Source organism: Ictalurus furcatus, chromosome 25 (assembly GCF_023375685.1).
Source record: "Ictalurus furcatus strain D&B chromosome 25, Billie_1.0, whole genome shotgun sequence".
NCBI classification, from domain to species: Eukaryota; Metazoa; Chordata; class Actinopteri; order Siluriformes; family Ictaluridae; genus Ictalurus; species Ictalurus furcatus.
The window spans coordinates 18647824-18667535 of record NC_071279.1 but is presented as its reverse complement, the minus strand read 5'-3'; the positions used below and the strand labels follow the sequence as shown (position 1 = coordinate 18667535).

General features: G+C 43.6%; 1 protein-coding gene across 2 annotated transcripts in view; it reads right to left on the bottom strand.

The window, feature by feature from the left end:
* Positions 1-1986: 1986 nt before the first annotated feature.
* syndig1l (synapse differentiation inducing 1-like) overlaps positions 1987-19712 on the bottom strand; it is a 32133-nt gene continuing 14407 nt past the window's right edge. For both annotated transcript variants that reach the window (XM_053613746.1, XM_053613745.1), the window contains 2 exons: positions 8917-9054; positions 1987-2807 (listed from right to left, as the gene is read on the bottom strand). In XM_053613746.1, the coding sequence (XP_053469721.1) occupies positions 2649-2807; positions 8917-9054 (297 nt within the window). In that variant the 3' untranslated portion in view covers positions 1987-2648. The remainder of the gene's footprint in view (positions 2808-8916; positions 9055-19712) is intronic.

Sequence of the window (19712 nt, the reverse complement as noted above, 5' to 3'; positions counted from 1 at the left end):
GGAATCCATAGAACTTCTCTATAGAACCTTACACCAGAAAGTTTAGACACACTTTTCAAACACACTTCCAGGAACCATTTAAAGAACCATTGAAACACCCTTTTATTCCAGTAGGGTAGTTCAACAGCCTGCTCACAAATGAACTTAGTGTACGAGGAAGCCACCTCTGTAGGCTCACCCCACTACCTCCAACAGTATGCTAATGTTCACGCTCTGTCACAGCTTTCCCTGGAGCCATGCCGTACATTATAAACTATTTGAACAGATGCTTTGAAAACAAAACCTCATCTCTTTTTTGTTGGTCCTGCACCACACTGAGAAGTACAAATCCCATTACTGTGCTAGTGCTCGTGTGAACGTGAGCTCACTTTCAGACACCAATCAGACGGTTATAACGTTCTCAGCTGCACTCCTGTGGACCTCGTACTCGCCACAGTTTAGTCTCTTCACATGTAAAAGGGTATTTTTGAAAGTGAAAATTTCCTCTTTGGGTTTTTTTGCACTCGTTGACAAAAACCGCATTCTGGGGTCACGGAAAAACCAAGGCGAAGAAATTTAGAACGATTTTTGAAAATGTAAACAAAAAAATCCAGTAAACAGTAAAAAAACATAAAGTTTACTTATGATATATTCCTTTTACGAATCGCTTTCTTAATGTCCCTCATAGAAATGGTTTCCACAAGGCTGACATTTTCACCGCGAACCGTTCCAGAGTTTTTTAATCATCGCCATTAACATTATTTGTATTATTAAGTGTTTGACTTGATTCGTTGTTTTTTTCTGTGAAAACGTTCGGCCTTTTTCCTCTTTCCTATGAAAATGGACCCCAAATACGGCACTTTTTCTGTTTTCAGTCGTTGAAATTTCTGCGCATCCAACGTAAACGTGTTCAACTGACATTAGCTACATACGCGTGTAATGTTCGTGAATTGGAATATACACTGGTAAAAACGTGTTTCGTATTAATGAACTCGAAACCTTCTCTGTTTACTGCGACGGAAAGCGAAGACGTCGCGTCAGCTCGGTGTTCGAGATGGAAAAACGTTACTGCGGCGGACGTGGATCAGGTGGTAGAGCGGGTTGTCCGCTAATCGTAGCGTTGGGGGTTCGATTCCCGGCAAGACACTGAACCCCGAGTTGCTTCCGATGGCAAGTTAGCGCCTTGAATGGCAGCTCTGCTACCATTGGTGTGTGTGAGTGTGTGAGTGTGTGTGTGAACGGGTGAATGAGACACAGTGTAAAGCGGTTTGGATAAAAGCGCTATAGAAGTGCAGACCATTTACTAATGTGAGATGAGGGATGGGGGCGGAGCTTCTAGGGTGTCAGTTAATATACAGCAGGGGAGGAGTTCACAACACCTATGCAGCTGTCAATCGTTCCAGACGTATATGTCGGTTTGTGATCCGAGGTTGTGATTAGGTGGAAGAGAAGACTTTCTTTCTTTTTTTTTTCTTTTAATTTAGGAACGATGAGTCATACCAGTGAACTCCGAAGCTCCTACGCATGATATGTGAAATGTGTTGTCGGGTCTGGGACAGAACTGGAATTGAAAACCACTCAGGTAAAAAAAAAAAAAAAAAAAGAGTTTGAATGTACCCTTGTTTCTCATTACTCTTATTCCGCCCGTGTTTCAGCAGTAATGTCGAGCCAGAGCTTAAACCACACTGACACAATGCGAAACAAATCTGAAACCAATTGGTGTTTTTTTTTCTGTTTTTTTTTTTTTTTTTACTGTTGGAGGTGTTTTGGTTTTCTTCCTGTTAGGATTCAGAACCTCGGACATCGTAGTGACGAAGAACGTCAAAGTTTGTGTTTGGGCAGAACGAAGAAACTTCGAAGAAACGCAAAGAATACAAAACACCAGCTAAGCCCCTACCGAGAGGCACGAGCACAGAGAGCAGCAGAGGCAGGTGTGTTTCTCTCAGACAGGAATACCGATGCGATGGTTTGTCCCCGAGCCGAGCCATGACCCCCCCCCCCCTTGTTTTTAAATTATTATTATTTTTTAAAATGAATAAACACGTTTAAGGTGTCAGTATTCAGTATTCATGCCGTTAGCTGTTTGCTAAGTGACCATATAATAAGAGGATTTGATTTTCTTAAACCTCAGTCAGTTAGTTTTGTTCAGATGCCACGTTAGTATGTTAGCACACGCACGCACACACACACACACACACACACACACGCACGCACACACACGCGCACACACACAACAACAACAACAACAACAACAACGGTAAAGAGTTTGGGGTATCGAGCAGGGATGTCGTCAAACCCTGGACACCGGCGATGCATTTAACCAAGAATAAAAGTATCTGTTCATGTTGAAAACATGAGCTCTGCTTCAGAGAGAGCTTCTTGTGTTTTGTCCTTTGCGATGTTGTGCGCAAAAAAAAAAAAAAAAAACAGCAGCGGTGAGCGCAGCACGAACCGAGACCATGTCCGCGCAAGTCCCGCATTCCCTCCCAGCCACCTTTAATCAAGAGTTCCCAAGATTTCCCAAATGTCCTCTTTTTGAATTGATCTCTCTCTCTCTCTCTCTCTCTCTCTCGGAACAGAAGGAAATGAGAAGGGGACGTGTTTGTGAGAGGGAGGTCTGCCGAAATGTCAGAGGTGCTACTGCAGTTTCCAGTCCCTTATTAAGCCTGCTATATATGCCCCGGTTTGGAGAGGTAGGCGATGAGAGCCACCACAACCCCCACGTACACCCCAGTGCCGATGGTGATGGAGAGAGCGGCCAGGAACAGAGCTCGTCTAGACGCGATGCTGGCCATTGGGAAGTCACCCTTTGTCACGGCTTTGCTGGTCTGAAAAACAAAAAAGAAGAAGAAGAAGAGAAAAGATGAGTAATGAAAGAGAGCCTGCATTTCCAAACCCTTCCTTTCTGATCATTTATTACTTCTCCGACAAAGAATGCTGCAGCAAGGACACTATTCACATACATTCACATGCATTCCTAAATGATGTGAAACAGAACACACACACACACACACACACACACACACACAACTGAATGAAGCACTTTGATATCTGGAAACACTGGAAAGAATCAAACCCGCAGCTCTGAGATGCACACTGAGAAGGTTAATACAACAATGAAAGAAAATCTGAATTAATGCCTGTGTGTGTGTGTGTGTGTGTGTGTGTGTGTGTGTGTGTGTGTGTGTGAAGAGTTGAAAAGCAACCCGCTGCGGTATGTCTGCATCACACCGAGCTGTCACGTCGTCTTTAGATCATATTTTCAACCTTACACTCGTTGAGGAATTAATCCCAAAGCACAGAGAGCCATTAACACGCATTTCCAAGCCTGTGATGCAGCTCTTCGGTGTGGTTTGAAGTAGTCCTTTCCGAGAACCGTGCATCTTTAAAGCGAAAATTCACTACCGAAACACATTTCTATAGGAACAGATCGTTCACAGAGGCTTGTACGGCAGACGCTCGGCAAAAACGGATTTAAAACAAACAAAAACGTGTGAAATCGTTGACGTGGTGAAGTTTTCAGTAAGCAGATGTTTATTTCACTTTTATGGAAGGAGTCTCCAGTGTCAGAGGTAAAGCTGTAGCTTGACGTTTTCCGACATCTTCGGATCCGAGGAGTTTACGCTTCTTTGCGGTTTCTCGGTAACGTAACAAGCTGCGTTTTTTCTTTTTTTGGTGGGGGGGGGGGGGGTGTATTAACAACAAGAGAAAGAAAGAAAGAAGGAAGAGAGTTGTTTATAGCTGATCGAGCGTAACCGAGAACAGGAACTAACTTGTTGTCACGGACGCTCCAAAGCATTAACTTTAACTATAAATGGATAAAAAGTACGATGTGTCATTCTTACATTCATAAATAAATAAAAAAATTGTAATGGTTGATAAACCACAGTGGTATAAGAGGAATAGAACACTCAGGGAAGTGCTGTCATAGGAAAAGAATCAACAGGAACTCAGGACTTCGTTATTTTACTATAATAGCATGCACTGACACTGGAGACTCCTTCCATACGTGATACGCCATTTGCTAAGTTTATGTCCATGTGAATCAGCTGTTACTATAGAAACAATAACGCATTACAACGAGCGCATTAATATTTGCAGATTTGCACCTGCTGCTATAAAAAACGAATCAACACTTTCTGACCAATCAGGTTCGAGAACTCAACAGCGCTGTGGTTTAAGGTGCTTTAACAACCTACCAGCTGATTTCCTCTTACAAGCACTTGTTCTTTAAAGCGCTCCTATGATGGTTTTGAAACGTGCCTAATTGCTCTGATCGGTCAGACGTCCCAGTCTGTCGTGATTGGTCTACCGCTGTCAGCGCGCAGCCGATGAAGACCAGAGGCGGGGCTTTTTGTTACAAACCTACGTAGGTTAGTACAGGAAGTAAAGTCTGGAATCACTAACGACTCGACTCAGCCGTTCAGAATCGATTCCTTCTTTTAACTCCGTTTGTCGTGCGCTTTGCCTGTTGAAACCTTGCAGACGTTTTACATTCACAGACACGCTGCGTATATAACACACTCCATGAAAGGGAATATCTGGAGAACCGTAATAGCTGCACTTTAACAAAGGTTTCATTTTATTATTTTAAAAGGATGACTTTATTGTACTGATTTGTTTTTTTTTTTCTCCATTTGTGACCTATTTCGAGAGGACTCAGACTTTAGAAGCTAGCCGAGCGCGTTATTATCTGTGCGGCGAGGTCTCTTCCTCAGTGAGACGTCTTTCGAATCTCTGGTTTAAGTGTCATTTTCTTTGTTCCGCTGCTCGTACGAAGCTGCTCTCCTCTCGGCCTTGGCTTTCACGGTGGAGCGGCTCTGCGTTTTGTTTTAGCGTCACGATTAACCGGACAATCCACCAAGTGAGTAGTGAGGAGATAAGACCCAGTTTGTATCCATGGCAACATAAGGCATTTTAGGACAGCATTGTTTTAAAACTTGTGATGAATATGCATTATACAGTAGATTCTACTGGAAGCTTTTATCCATCATCGAAGCTTTTATCCTTCATCGACATTCTCTAATAACTCAATTCCAAAACTGTGTGTGTGTGTGTGTGTGTGTGTGTGTGTGTGTGGGAAGAAATAAGAGCTGAAGGCTGTGGCTCAAAGCTGCAGCCTCGCTCCCATTTAATTTCTTTTAGCGCGATGTCAATGTTGTAATTGTTTCATCTGTTTGAATCATTTAGCTGTGGGTTGACGCTCCCCAAGGACGAGTCTTTCACGGTTGTGTGAATGGAGCTGGATGGATGGATGGATGGATGGATGGAGGAAACGCGCGGAACACGTGCTAGCGAGTCGGTTCGTGTCCATTCGGGGTCTCACATCAATATCATAGAGCTGCGAGCTGCTACTACAAGCAGTGAACACGTTTCAAGGTTAAAAAGGTGACGCACGTGAGAAAATACGTTCTGATAAAATAAAATAATCATCGTTGACATGGTGGAGTTTTCTGCAAGGAGATGTTCATTTCGCGTTTACGGAAGGAGTCTCCGGTGTCGGAGGTAAAGCCGTAACTTTACGTTTTCAGGACAGACTTTACGCTTATTTCTCAGTAACGTGACAAGCTGCGTGTTTTTGTTTGTTTTCATGTCTTATTAATTTCAAGAGAGACAAAAAAAAAACACCCCGGCTATTTATAAAGACTTTGTATATGTTGCACAACATGAAATGTAACTATAAATGGATAAAATAAAAGCATGATGCGTCTGTGATAATAACTGTGTGTGTTGGCAGACTGCTGTGGTAGAAGACCCTGTGGTTGATTATTTTCCTCTAACATCGTGACCCGGTGTGTTTAATTCCTTACACTATACACCAGACGAAGTACAGATGCGAGGTCTTATGCGGAGGGTCCGCTGCTTTCGCATCCTTGCAGTTTTGAGATTGAAATAAATTCAGATTCATATAGCAGATGGCGGCAGTCAGGAAGAGTACATCAGCCTAAATGAAGCTCAAAGCTCCGTCTGAGCGCCGCTCCGTGTTATTAACTCACACACCGCATCCTTCTGCAAACACATCGCAGTGAAACTGAAGTTTATTTTGCAGCGGTGTGTTTATTTCTCGTGGCCTTTCACACACTGATGTCTGTTTTAGCCGCAGTTTCACACACCGTGAGCTGCAAATCCCGTGTGACTGCAGTGTGTGTGAGAGAGAGAGAGAGAGAGAGAGAGAGAGAGAGAGAGAGAGAGACCTCCTAATCCCAGAAAAACAATATTGATTTTTTTACCCCTTCACTCTGTGACAGTCGATAATATGCCACTCGGACGCCGGTGTGTCTACGCTGAACTCCGAGTTGTGCAAACATATTTTTGGTACTTTTCATTCATTGGAAGAAATCTTTGTGTCAAAGTCGTTCCCTTGCCTAGTCTCTCTGTCTCTCTGACACACAAACAAACACGTGGCTAATTGAACTGGAGATGTCTATAACGGACTCGGAGATGCACAGCGGTCTTAGGGATCAGCACGGAGTTGAAGCCGAAGCCCATTTTTGGGGGGATAAAACACTCCGATTTAAACCCTAATCAGAGCGGATTAGTCTGACATGATAACATAATTATTACCACGATTATCTGGGTAATTTCTGCGAAGATTATAGACTAGACGTACTAATGGATCTAGTGATTCTGTTAGCTACACTTCCTGAAGGAAACTGCGGCACACAAAGAGCTGAAAGTGACCGATGGGGAAAAGAAGAATTTATAGATGTTAAACATGTGCACCGTGTAAATATTTCAGAAGAAAAGAGCGAAGGAAAAACAGCACAGAAAGAAAAAAGAGAAAGAAAGAAAAACATGAGCGGGGACGCTGAGGGAGGGAGGAGGAGCGGGGACGTTGAGGGAGGGAGGGAGGAGGAGCGGGGACGTTGAGGGAGGGAGGGAGGAGGAGCGGGGACGCTGAGGGAGGGAGGGAGGAGGAGCGGGGACGCTGAGGGAGGGAGGAGGAGCGGGGACGCTGAGGGAGGGAGGAGGAGCGGGGACGCTGAGGGAGGGTGGAGGAGCGGGGACGCTGAGGGAGGGAGGAGGAGCGGGGACGCTGAGGGAGGGTGGAGGAGCGGGGACGCTGAGGGAGGGTGGAGGAGCGGGGACGCTGAGGGAGGGAGGAGGAGTGGGGACGTTAAGGGAGAGAGGGAAGGAGGGAGAGAGGATGCTGAGGGAGAGAGGGAGGGAGGAGAATCGGGGATGCTGAGGGAGAGAGGGAGGGAGGAGAATCGGGGATGCTGAGGGAGAGACAAGGAGCAGGGACGCTGAGGGAGGGAGGAGGAGCGGGGACGTTGAGGGAGGGAGGAGAATCGGGGATGCTGAGGGAGACAGGAGGAGAACCGGGGATGCTGAGGGAGGGAGAGAGAGAGGGAGGAGAATCGGGGATGCTGAGGGAGACAGGAGGAGAACCGGGGATGCTGAGGGAGGGAGAGAGAGAGGGAGGAGGAGCGGGGATGCTGAGGGAGACAGGAGGAGAATCGGGGATGCTGAGGGAGACAGGAGGAGAATCGGGGATGCTGAGGGAGACAGGAGGAGTGGGGACACTGAGGGAGGGAGAGAGAGAGGGAGGAGGAGCGGGGATGCTGAGGGAGACAGGAGGAGAATCGGGGATGCTGAGGGAGACAGGAGGAGAATCGGGGATGCTGAGGGAGACAGGAGGAGTGGGGACACTGAGGGAGGGAGAGAGGGAGGGAGGAGGAGCGGGGATGCTGAGGGAGACAGGAGGAGTGGGGACGCTGAGGGAGGGAGAGAGGGAGGGAGGAGGAGCGGGGATGCTGAGGGAGACAGGAGGAGTGGGGACGCTGAGGGAGGGAGAGAGAGAGGGAGGAGGAGCAGGCATGCTGAGGGAGCAGAAGTAGGACCGAGTGGGCGTAATCGTTGTTAACATTCTGCAGTGCTCAGCTGTGGAGGTGAGACAGTTTATTCAGTTCTCTGAGGAAGCAGACACTAAAACCATCCTCCATTTCTCCACCTGCTCACCTCCAGCACTGCATTCAGCTCCTCTCTAAACACCACAATTATTATCATAATTACTCCTGCAGAATCAAATTAGCTTCTGACAAGATCATTTAGCCGGTAGCTCCGCCTGCCGTGGCCTCAGTGGCGCAGAAGACTTTCCTTTACTTCTTTATAATGAAAAAAAGAACGGCTTGTTAAACATAACGTGTCAAATGAAAGCTGAACCAAGAAGAGAAACAAGAGAAAAAGCAGGAATGCAGAAAATAGTGAAGAAAGAAGCGCAAAAGGAAATAACAAAAATATATATATATATATATATATATAAATAATAGAAAAAGGAAAGAATACAAAAGAAAAAAAACAAAGTAAAGTCAACATAAAAGGAAATACACCACATGAAAGAAAACGCATTTAGAAAAGTAGAAAGGAAAGAAAGAAAGTTTCATGAGTGATATAATGGGAGAACAGATACACGAAAAGAAGAGAAGAAGGAATATGAAGAGAGGGAAAGAAAAAACTACATGTGGACACAACCAGTAGAAGAACGGGAAAACAGGGAGCAAAAATGAACAAAGAATAAATCAATTTAGAGCAATTTTGTCGGTGTGTTTCAGTGGGAAAAGCTTGAAAATGATTACATTTTCATCGAGAGAGCGAGAAGAAGGAGAAGAAGGAGAAGAAGCAGTTATAATTTTATATTTTTGAGGAAGGTGTTGATGATTGGACTAAAGGTTTTTGAGCATGTGCGTGAAGCGAGAGATTCACAGCAGGCATTAAAGGGAAAACGCTCTCATGCTGACAGAAATGAGACAGATGGAGAAATTCAGATGTTCCTCTACGCTGGCCTTGTTAATGACGTGTGAGCTGGAGCTGGTACGTGTGTGTGTGTGTGTGTGTGTGTGTGTGTGTGTGTGGGGACAGAGCAGAACTCCTCACCAGCTCCACACTCGGATTTAGTGCAATGTGCAGCGTTAGCGAGATGTGTTCTGTACTCACCCCCTGAGAGAAGTAGAAGGCTGCGATGCCCAGAGGCCAGAAACAGCAGAGCATGGAGAAGATGGCCAGACCCAGGTGATCACGAGGAGGAATGACGATGAAGTTATCTTCACTCTCGCTGTCGCTGGAGCAGTCCGTCTGCGGAGAGACACAGGACACACTGACCATGCGGAAAGAAAAATCAACCCATCCTTGCATATTTTCTTATTATTGTTGGAACTGAGTGAGTCGTACTGTAGCGAAGTACTGAACAGGGGCATGTGGGCGGAGCTAGAGATCACTGATTGGTCACACAAAATGGTCATCGCATTTCCTGACAAAAAAATGAAATCTCTTTCAGGTTTTCTGGTGATATAAAGAGAGCGTGGTGTTCGCCGCTCTGGTTTTATTTCCTTTCACAGCTTTTATTTTGACGTGGAGTTTTGCTCTACTTCCTGGTCCTGTCCCCGCCTCTATCCCTCATTGGCTTCTTTCACTAATACACTCATCTCTGTCTATCTCAGTGTATTTACTCCAGCTCCGGTGGACCCTGGTTTCCTAGGTTTCGATTCAATTAGTTTCTATTCTTCTAGTGTCACTAACACTTACATCCACCCGCCTCCTGCTCGTGACGACGTCAAAGAAAGGAGGAATGAAAGAATGAAAGATAAAAGGAAACCAGAAAGACGGAGAATAAATAGAAGTTGGTTAAGTAAAATAAAAACAAAAATCAAAAATAAGAACAGCATGAAAGAAAGAAAGAAAGAAAGAAAGAAAGAAGGAAGGAAAGAAAGCAAGCAAAAAAGAAAGAAAGAAAGAAAGAAAGAAAGAAAGAAAGAAAAAGAAGGAAAACATATATTTGAAAAGTTAAATAAAAACAAAACAAATGAAAGCAAATAAAAAATAAGTACAGCATGGAAGACACGAAGGAAGAAAGAAAGAAAGAAAGAAAGAAAGAAAGACAATGTATATATAAAAAGGAAAATATAACACAAAACAGACAAAAGGAAACCAGGAAATAGTTCAGAAAGGGAGAATAAAAGAATTAAGGAAGGATGTATGAATTTGATGCAGATTTCATACTACGCCATTCAGTGTGCTGAAATCTGCGAATTCCATGAGGAATAAAGGAGCGGAATGAAAGAAAGAAGGAAAGATGTCAATAAGAAAAGGAAGAAATGGACAGAAGGAAAAAAGAATGAACATATATGTTAAAAAGAAACAAAAAGGTAATGTAATACAAGAAAATGAGAAGGCGTGGAGGAAAAGAAAATAGGAAGGAAAGGCGTGTTTATTTTAATAATCATTCCCATCACTACAGTTTCAGCAAATAATCAGTAAAATAAATGTAAAAAATCAGTAATATAAATGAAGTGTGCTACTTCAATTTAGACTAAAACACATTTGATGAAAAACGTCAGAAAAAGTTCGAAAACAGAAACCAACACGTGGGAACTCTTTACCCGTTACACGCCGGTGAAGGCCTCACGAGGAATATTTTGACACGGAATCATCAGTTTGTGGTCAACGTGAGAAACAGTGGGAGTGCGATGTCGCTTGTGGAATAATTCTTACTGACCTTCTTTATCTGGTTGTCCAGTTTTATCACACTTTTATGGTCCTTTTTATTCGGAAAAACACAGGCCAAAATGGAGTTTCTATGACGGCTCAGCGGGTTGAAAACGGTTGAATATGGTCTCAAATAAATCCGGAAGTAGCACAAAGCAGGTGAACACAACCAGGTAACAAACCAACGGAGACAGGATGAGAACCGAAACCAAAGCATAAGCACACGGCGTGCGTCAGCATGGGAACCTCGACACGTAGGAGGAATCCCTGGCAGATTTGTATTTGCGGATTTATATTATTATTTACATTTACACCACCGTCTGTTCAGGTCAGAAGGAGTCTCCAGTGTCGGCACGTTGTAACAGTCAGAGGTAAAAATGTCACTTCTGGAGATGACGTGGAGATAACTTATTCACAACATTTCGATTTTATACAATATATACGATTTCTAGACATTTCGTACCGCGATCAAAAAAAGCCATGCATCCTAACTACTTTTTTTTTAATATCGTGAAGGTTGTTTTGAGTTTCGAAAGCAGTAAAAAAAGGCAGAACGCAGAATAATGTTTCACACTTCTGCTGAAATATTTATATCCTCTTATGCAACAGCAGGAGTGTAGATCCAGGTCAAGAGAGCAGAGAAGAGCAGGGGCAGGTCATGATAGGAGGTGTGAACTCTCAGACATTTATTTAGCAATAATTATTGAGACGGTGCTGCTGGAAAAAAACAAAAAACAACAACAAAAAAAAACCCCCAAAGCATTTCACATCCGAATGCAAAAGAGGACACTGAGAATAACTCATCCATCATCTAAAAGATCTAGAAATATCCACAGTGACCTATGAGCACATCCAGTAAGCCGCATTCGCCCTCGCCAGCTCACCACCTGACATCTAATCTACCATCCTGCGTTCTTCTTCTTATTATTATTCTTTTGCAAATCAGGTCTCGGTTGCTCTCTGAACAACAACATTTTCATCACTGCTCTTAAATCTGCACCTTCTCCAGCATGAATTATTTTTATCCTTATCTCATCATGCTCCTGTGAATCAATGGAAATGACGTCTACGCCCACAGAAGCTGCTGCTGCTGTTGTTGTTGTTATTGTTTGTGTTTGTGGCCTAGAAAGATGACTGCATCGCGTTCCTGTATAAATCACTGCTGATAAGCCGTTTCTACCTGGAATAATATAGTAGGGATGTGTGTGAAGCATCGCAAATCCGTCAGAGAATCATTTGGTTTTCTCACGGATTTCTGAGTGTCAAATTCCAGTGATGTGATACAAAGACGTTCTGAGTTTATAAAAAAATAATAATAATAATAAATCAGTCACTGGGACCGGGTCTGACGTTGATTATTTTCCCATAACTGCATGTCCTGACGTGTTTTATTCCTCTTCTACCGCAGCAATTTGCTAACGTTGAAAGGTTTGACTAATTTAAGAGTGTGTTTCATGTGTATCAGATGTACACTCACTGGATGCTTTATAAGGAACAGCACACTCTCCATCACACTCCACAAGCTGGTTAGAAATATCCCTTTGAGATGTTAGTCCATTTTGATATGATGACATCATTTGCTGCGGATTTGAATCTCCTGTTCTAGCACATCCCAAAGGTGCTCCATCGGATTCACACAGCATCTGGAGACCAGAGGCCATTAAAGTACGCTGAACTCATTGTCATGTTCACGGAAGCAGTTTGAGCCATTATAAGACGTGTAAATTGTGGCTGTAAGGTGTGGGTGTGGCATTCGCACAAACATTCGCCAGACCATCATGACCAGCAGCACCAGTACCACCAGTCTGTACTGTTTACACAGTGCAAGGATTCATGCTGTTGACGCTACGATCTGATCTCGAGACTCATTCAGACCTGGCAACATTTTGCCATTCTTTGTCAGTCCAGTTGTGTTGAGAAGGTACCCACTGTAGCCTCAGATTCCAGTTCTTGGCTGACAGGAGAGGAACCCGATGTGATCTGCTGCTGTGGCTCATCCGCCTTACGGTTGCATACTCGCACCAGACTATCCATTCTTCTCTCAGTTCTACTTTTCTCATCAGATGTTTCTGCCTGTAGATCTGACGCTCAGTGGAGGGTTTTTTTGTTTGTTTGCTTTTAACACCATTCTATGTAAACTTTAGAGACCGTTGTGTGTGTGTGAAAATCCCAGGAGATCAGCAGTTTCTGAAAATACTCAAACCACCCTGTTTTGGCGCCGACAAAAAAAAAAACCACAAAAGTTGTGTGAAAAACAAAAGAATGTAGAAACATAGGATAAAATATATATGTGGTGTTTTTTTCTTGTTACGGTATGTTGATTTGCAGGGGGCACGGCGACTTAGTGGTTAGCACGCCTGCCTTGCACCTCCGGGGTTCGAATCCCACCTCCGCCCTGTCTGCACAGAGCCTGCATGTTCTCCCCGTGCTAGGAGGGTTTCCTCTGGGTACTCTGGTTTCCTCCCCCAGTCCAAAGACATATGTGATAGCTTGATTGACATTTCCAAATTCTCCGTAGTGTGTGTTTGTGCCCTGCAGTGGGTTAGCACCCTGTCCGGGAACTCCCGGAGTTCCCTGGGATAGACTCAAGGCTCCCAAGAAACAAGTTCTTGTTCTCACTTACACTACAGCAGCTACAAACAGTCGTTCCCTTACCAGCGTTTCCTTTTCCTCTCTCTTGAAGTTGAGACAAAAAAAAAAGTCTTGTTACTAAGACACCACAAACAGACAAGATATTTCACCCTCCCTTTCACTTTCCATCCAATCGAACTGTACGGTTGCCATGTTGCAGGAGTTTACATTATGGTTGTCAGTAACAACGCTGAGCCTCAACATCATTCCTCTGCTTCCTCACCATGACAACCAACAGGTCATTAATGCAACCTTATACTGTTATTTTTCTTTTCTAGAGATTTCATTTAAATGTCTCTATTCAAACCCCACAGCCTGGGTTCACCATCTTAGCCTAATAAGCTACGCTCTGCGCACGGCTCCTGTCTTTTTCTTCTGAGTGACCTGTCACTTCCCCGGAGCCCATGACACGTCCAATCAGATTAATGAACAGTTCCGTCGGATCAGGGCGACCGGGGCTACGGGAGAGCGAGTGAGTAATTCATGTTGCCAAATTGCCTACCGAGCCTTCGCAAATCCGTCCCCCTGCAATTCCTTCTCCTCTTTCTGTCCTGCTTTTTCAATCCGTTACTTTATTTCATTTTGAGGTGATCGATTCCTGCTCTTTCACACCGATTATGTGTGTGTCGTGTAGAAGGCTTCGGCCCGAGTATTCTCTTGAGCTGAGAAAATTGAATCTCTATGACTCTGGTAATTAGCTGCTTCATCAAACCACTTCAGTCAGAACTGCATCCTGGACATTTGCACATTTTATTTATTCATTTATTTTTGCAGGATGCCCTGTTTTTCCAGCTTTGGACAAACACTGAAAGGTGAATTTATTCAGCCCTTCTCCCTCCTGTAAACAAACAGTCCGCCAGGACAAATGGAAATGAATGTTTTGGTTGGAAAGCGAATGAGGCGGTCTAAGCGGAGGAGACTGATGGGGGGAACGAGGGGAAAGATCTGCCAGGTGAGAGCCGATTATATTCCAACAAAGGGGCAAGTGACCGCATTGGCAGTGGCGTTAGGAGCCGAGCGTCTCAGTGGGGATTGGTGGCTGCAGACAAACACTGCCATACATTTTTAATGCCTTCGATTGGGGTTAGTGAGAGCTCTCTCACGGGGAAAAAGGAAAAAGGTTATGTTAAGTTATGCCACACCAGGTCCGCTGAAGCAAGCCATGGGGGTGCGATTCCTCAGAGGGTTGATTAATGCTCAGCGCACGCCGAACGGACATAAAAACCACCCGCTCCTTGGGGTTTAATAAGCCTGTGTGATTTACACTGTAGACCTCCAGACCTGCGCTTAAGAGGCGTGTTGGGAGTCTCAGTCGTCGAGGGTATGATCGAGATGCCGGTCGGGCATGAGCGCTCGAGCCAGACTCGGGGAGGAGGAATACCGATGCGCTAACACAGCCGCCGGAACTCCGAATGAGACCCAGCCAAAGGATTTCCTCGTCATGTAATCTACTAGTAGGATTAGCACCTCATATAACCAAAGGGTCTCTCAAGGTGTAACGTCTGAAAACCCGAGCTGACCACAACAAAACATTCAAAACAGAGGCATCCTGAAAGAATATCAGGGATGAGTGGCATTCCCGTTTCCGAACTGAAGACTATTTTACTCTAACAGCACATCCCAAAGTGTCTGATTTCTCCTGCACCACAGCAAATAAAATGTTTATTTATTAAAGATCATGTCATACATTTGTAGTTACATTTAATGCTGTGGTTGGTTCCTGTCGTTCCCTCACCAGCTTCTCTCTCTCTCTCCCTCTCTCTCTCCCCAAGTTAAAAAGCCAAAAAAAAACCCCGCAGCTTGTCATGTTACCAAGAAAACACAACGCGTACACTTTAAATGCTTAAACACTTACAGCAGTTACAAAGCGCTGACACTGGAGACTCCTTACGTAGATGTTAAATGAACACCTTCCTAAATAAAACTTCACCACATCCGCGATTATACATGCTGTCTTTAATCTGTTTATGGACGAGTTGAGAATGACCCGTTACTATAGAAACCATAACGTATTAGAACGAGTGCATACACTGACAGTATTCTTAAGCTAGCCTAAAAAAAAATGCCCTGCAACCTTATTCAGAAACTACCTGCAACACTCTCAACCCTGCTCTCAGGTCACTTCCTTTCCAGAGAGTAAATCTGCAGTGCCATTGGACCTAAAAACCTGGTCAGCTTCATCCAGATTAATTCACAGAATTGCTATTCTGATCTATGATGTGGATGTAAATTTAATTTAGCGAGAGATCCATTTGTTCCAGCGGTGTTTGTTGTTCCTAACATATCTACCCCGTTACTGAAAATGAATTTCCCTCTAAATCCATAGTATCCTCTTTTTGTTTAGTGTGTGTGTGTGTGTGTGTGTGTGTGTGTAAACAGCCCTCGATCACCTGAGTGCTGCGCTTGCAATAAACCACTAATGAGATTAAGAATGGGTTAGCTTAGCGCTGATGGATTCCTACGAGCCATAAATGTTTAGAAACTAATTGATTGCTCGGTGCTGGAGATTTTTTTTTTTTTTTTTTGAGCAGGAACATCAATCTGCATGGAGCTGTAATGATTTTAGATTAGGACTGTATTTTATACTGAAAGTCAGACTGTATGAGCTACTGATGTGTACATTTGCTTTTTTTATTTCTGACCCAGCTCAATTTTTATTTCCATGGAAAGCGAAAAAAAGAACGCAGCTCATTTCCTGTGCTTTAGGTAATTAGGCGACTAATATCGACACGGCTGGAATTACCGTGTTATTGTAATTTTGAATTAAAACGAATGATGTATTTCGTGAAGAAAACATCATCCGTGCTGAGTCTGATCTGTGTGTCGTCTGTGATTAGTACATTTTATCACGTGTCAATGATAAACAGAAGGGGCCCAAACACCGATCCTTGTTGAATGCATGCTTTACAGCGTCATGTCTAATTCGAATAAATCAAATGTCTGGTGTGAACATAGGTTTCAACAGCGCCTGCTCCATGGTTCGGCTTTATATGATGAAAAAATACGTAAATAATTATAATAAACACCTTGATTTGACGTTGCACATCGTTCTACGCTACGGATACAGATGTTTCGTCATTACACCGATTGGGTGATTATGACGTGCTTTGAAATAGTGCCAACTCCATAATTATCATCTTTTTTTTCTTCAAAAATCTGGTTTCAAAATTATTGCGACTCCCTGTAGAGCAGTGATCACCAACCGTCTTCCTTGAGAACGTCCTTCCTGCAGGTTTCATCTCCAACCAAAATCGAACGCACTTTTTATTTTTTTAGTTGACCAAGAACTTCGGAATGATTAGATGGTCAGTTATTACGGTTGGGGCTAAAGTCTTCAGGAAGGCAGATCTTCAGGAACAGGGTTTGGTGACCACTGCCGTAGAGAATAACAGCATCGAGTCTATTCGCTCCTGTAATGCCTAGCAAGACATTTCTACACCCTTAAAGTTCTTCAGCTGTCCCTCGTTAGGGACCCTATAAAGTGCTTCCCCATCAGAAACAGGTCCTTTTGAAAGCTAAGAAGCTTCAATTATCTAAAGAAATCTTAAAGAAATGCTTTTTTCTAAGAGTGTACTGAACGATTCATCTTGAACAACATTTCAAGATCTTTTATATTCCATATTGCGCTTTTACGCATGTGGACGATCTCTTGATTTCAGATCACAGGATCTCCACAGGGTTCAAATCTGGCCAGCTATTCATCGCAACGTAAACCTAAAAATGATTTAGTGGTGATATTTTATACGGTTGTTTTTGGCTATTCTATGCAAGGGTGCTAATAATTTTGGTGTCGGCTGTCTATTAAAACCCTAAGTTTTGCGCCTTGATGTGACGTATTATTTTCACACAAAAAATCCTGAGAGATGACGCCTCATCCGGAACGTGAATCGTTACGAGATGATCAGAGCCGGCGGTAAAATTGCGTCAAATGTGATATGATTTGCGTATCGCAGGTTCCGTTCCACCGCAGCATTTCCAGGGTCGACGGTGAGGCCGTTACGGACACACGACGTATTGTGTAGCCGTGTTTAAAACACTGACGCCGGGTGTCACTCGCTCTCGGCCTGCTGTTGGAAATCAGCTTTAGAGAAATCCAGTTTATTTCCGAGCCTGCTCAGGATCGAAGTTTAAGAAGTTGTTTTTTCCCCCCCGCTGTGTTTCAATACTCTATTTCTCAGGGACATCCTGTTAAACTAACACCACTTCCAGATCCAATCGTCGGTTGGCTTTCTGTTCCCTACGGAGAGCTGGTGTTAATATGGATGAATGATTCTGAAATTAATGTAATGATCACACGCTTGTGTGCAATAAATCTTGTACGGACGCTGCGCTAGACGAAGTGGCAAGAGAAAGTGTTTAGTCATGTCCTGTAGATATAGAACACTTAGAGGATTTTAAGTGAATGAGGTTGTTTTTATAATGGAAGTGTATATTCACAAAAATCGTTTTTAGAGCACAGTTATAGCAATGTACAGTCCCGTCTGAAACTATTCAGGCCGAGTCGTCTGTTTGTGCTGTACGCCGAGGACATTTGGGTTTGAGATCAGAAGATGGAGATGAGATGATGTTTTAGGATTGCAGCTTTTATTTCCTGGTGTTTACATCTAAATGTTTAAACAACATAAAATATAGAACCGTTTGTATCAGACGGCTCAATTTTTAGGCGAGCAAAAGTATAGGAACGGATCAGTCTTGAAGTTAATAAGTAAATAACACTTAATATTTGGTTGTGTTTCCTTTGCTTGCAGTAAGTGCATCAATCCTGCGACTCACTGACACCAAACTGTTCGTTTCTTCTTCTGTGAAGCTTCTCCAGGTTTCTCCTGCAGCTTCTTTCAGTAGTTGTGTGTTTCGGGGGGTTTCTCTCTTCAGTCTCCTCTTCAGGAGGTGAGGTGCTGATCAGTTGGGTGAAGGTCTGCTGATGGACTTGTCCAGTCTAAACCCTTCCACTTTCCCCCTGATGAAGTCCTGTGTTGAGGTGGAAGTGTGTTTTGGATCGTCGTCTTGCTGCATGATGAAGTTCCTCCTGATTCATTCGGATGCATTTCTCTGTAAATCTGCAGATAAAATGTTCCTGTAAACTTCTGAATTCATTCTGCTGCTCCATCATGAGTTCATCATCAATAAAGATCAGTGAGAATGTTCCAGAAGCAGCCATGCAAGCCCAAGCCATGACACTACCTCCACCATGTTTCACAGATCAGCTTGTATGTTCTGGATCATGAGCAGATCCTTTCTTTCTCCACACTTTGGACTTTCCATCACTTTGGTAGAGGTTCATCTTGGTTCCAGAACTTTTGTGGATCGTCTCTGTATTTCTTTGCAAATTCCAATCTGGCTTTTTTTGAGTGGTTTCCATCTTGTGGTACGGCCTCTAAATTTCTGCTCTCGAAGTCTTCTTCGAACGGTGGATTGTGAGACCTTCACCCTGCCCTGTAGAGGTTGTTGGTGATGTCACTGACTGTTGTTTTTGGGGGTTTTCTTCACAGCTCTCACAATGTTTCTATCATCAGCTGCTGTTGTTTTCCTTATCCGACCTGTTCGGTGTCTGGTTGTTAGTCTTTATTTTTCAGAACATTCCGGATAGTTGTATTGGCTATGCTGAGTGTTTGTGCAATGCCTCTGATAGATTTTCCCTCTTTTCTCCACTTTAAAATGGCTTGCTTTTCTCCCATAGACAGCTCTCTGGTCTTCATGTTGGCTTATCCTTATCATATGTAAAGTCCAGGGCTCACATCAAGAGTAGATTTTCAGAGCTATTTATTGTTTAAACAATCAAGCTAAATAAAAATGTATATCTGGAATTTATATATTTCATTAATGCTGATTTGTGACAATGCATGTTCTCCCTGTGCTGCGGGGGTTTCCTCCGGGTACTCCGGTTTCCTCCCCCAGTCCAAACACATGCATGGTAGGCTGATTGGCGTGTCCAAAGTGTCCGTAGTGTATGAATGGGTGTGAGTGTGTATGTGATTGTGCCCTGCGATGGACCGGCACCCTGTCCAGGGTGTACTCCGCCTTGTGCCCGATGCTCCCTGGGATAGGCTCCAGGTTCCCCCGCGACCCTGAAGAAGGAGTAAGCGGCAGAAGATGGATGGATGGATGGATGGATGGATGATTTGTGACAATGTCTGTTGTTAAGAGTGCTATACAAATAAAATTGAATTGAACTGAATAGCTTGCTCAGTTGGCTGTGTGAGCTTTATTTCGATCTCTCAGTGAACTGTTTGTGCATCGTAGAAAAGTAAGCATCTTCAATCTAAAGATACATAGCCCAAATCAGCCAGCTAGCTGGCTAACATAAAGTAGCTAGCTAGAGCGTGCACAGGAATGTAAAATTAAATGTGTAGAAAAACCTTTCACACCTGGTCACATGTGTGTATTTTTGATTATCTGAATTGTGTATTTTATTTCAATTCAAACTGTGCTGTACTTGTATTATAGCTAACATTGGAACTCAAGCTAGCTAGATAACCGATTAACATTAGCTAGTTAGCTGGAGCATGTAGAGAAAAACTTTAGCACCAGTCTGCTTGTGATGTGTCTCCTCATCTGATTGGTGTATACTGTTGTGCAATATGATTTGTGTTATGTTTTTTACCTAATGTTATCCAGCA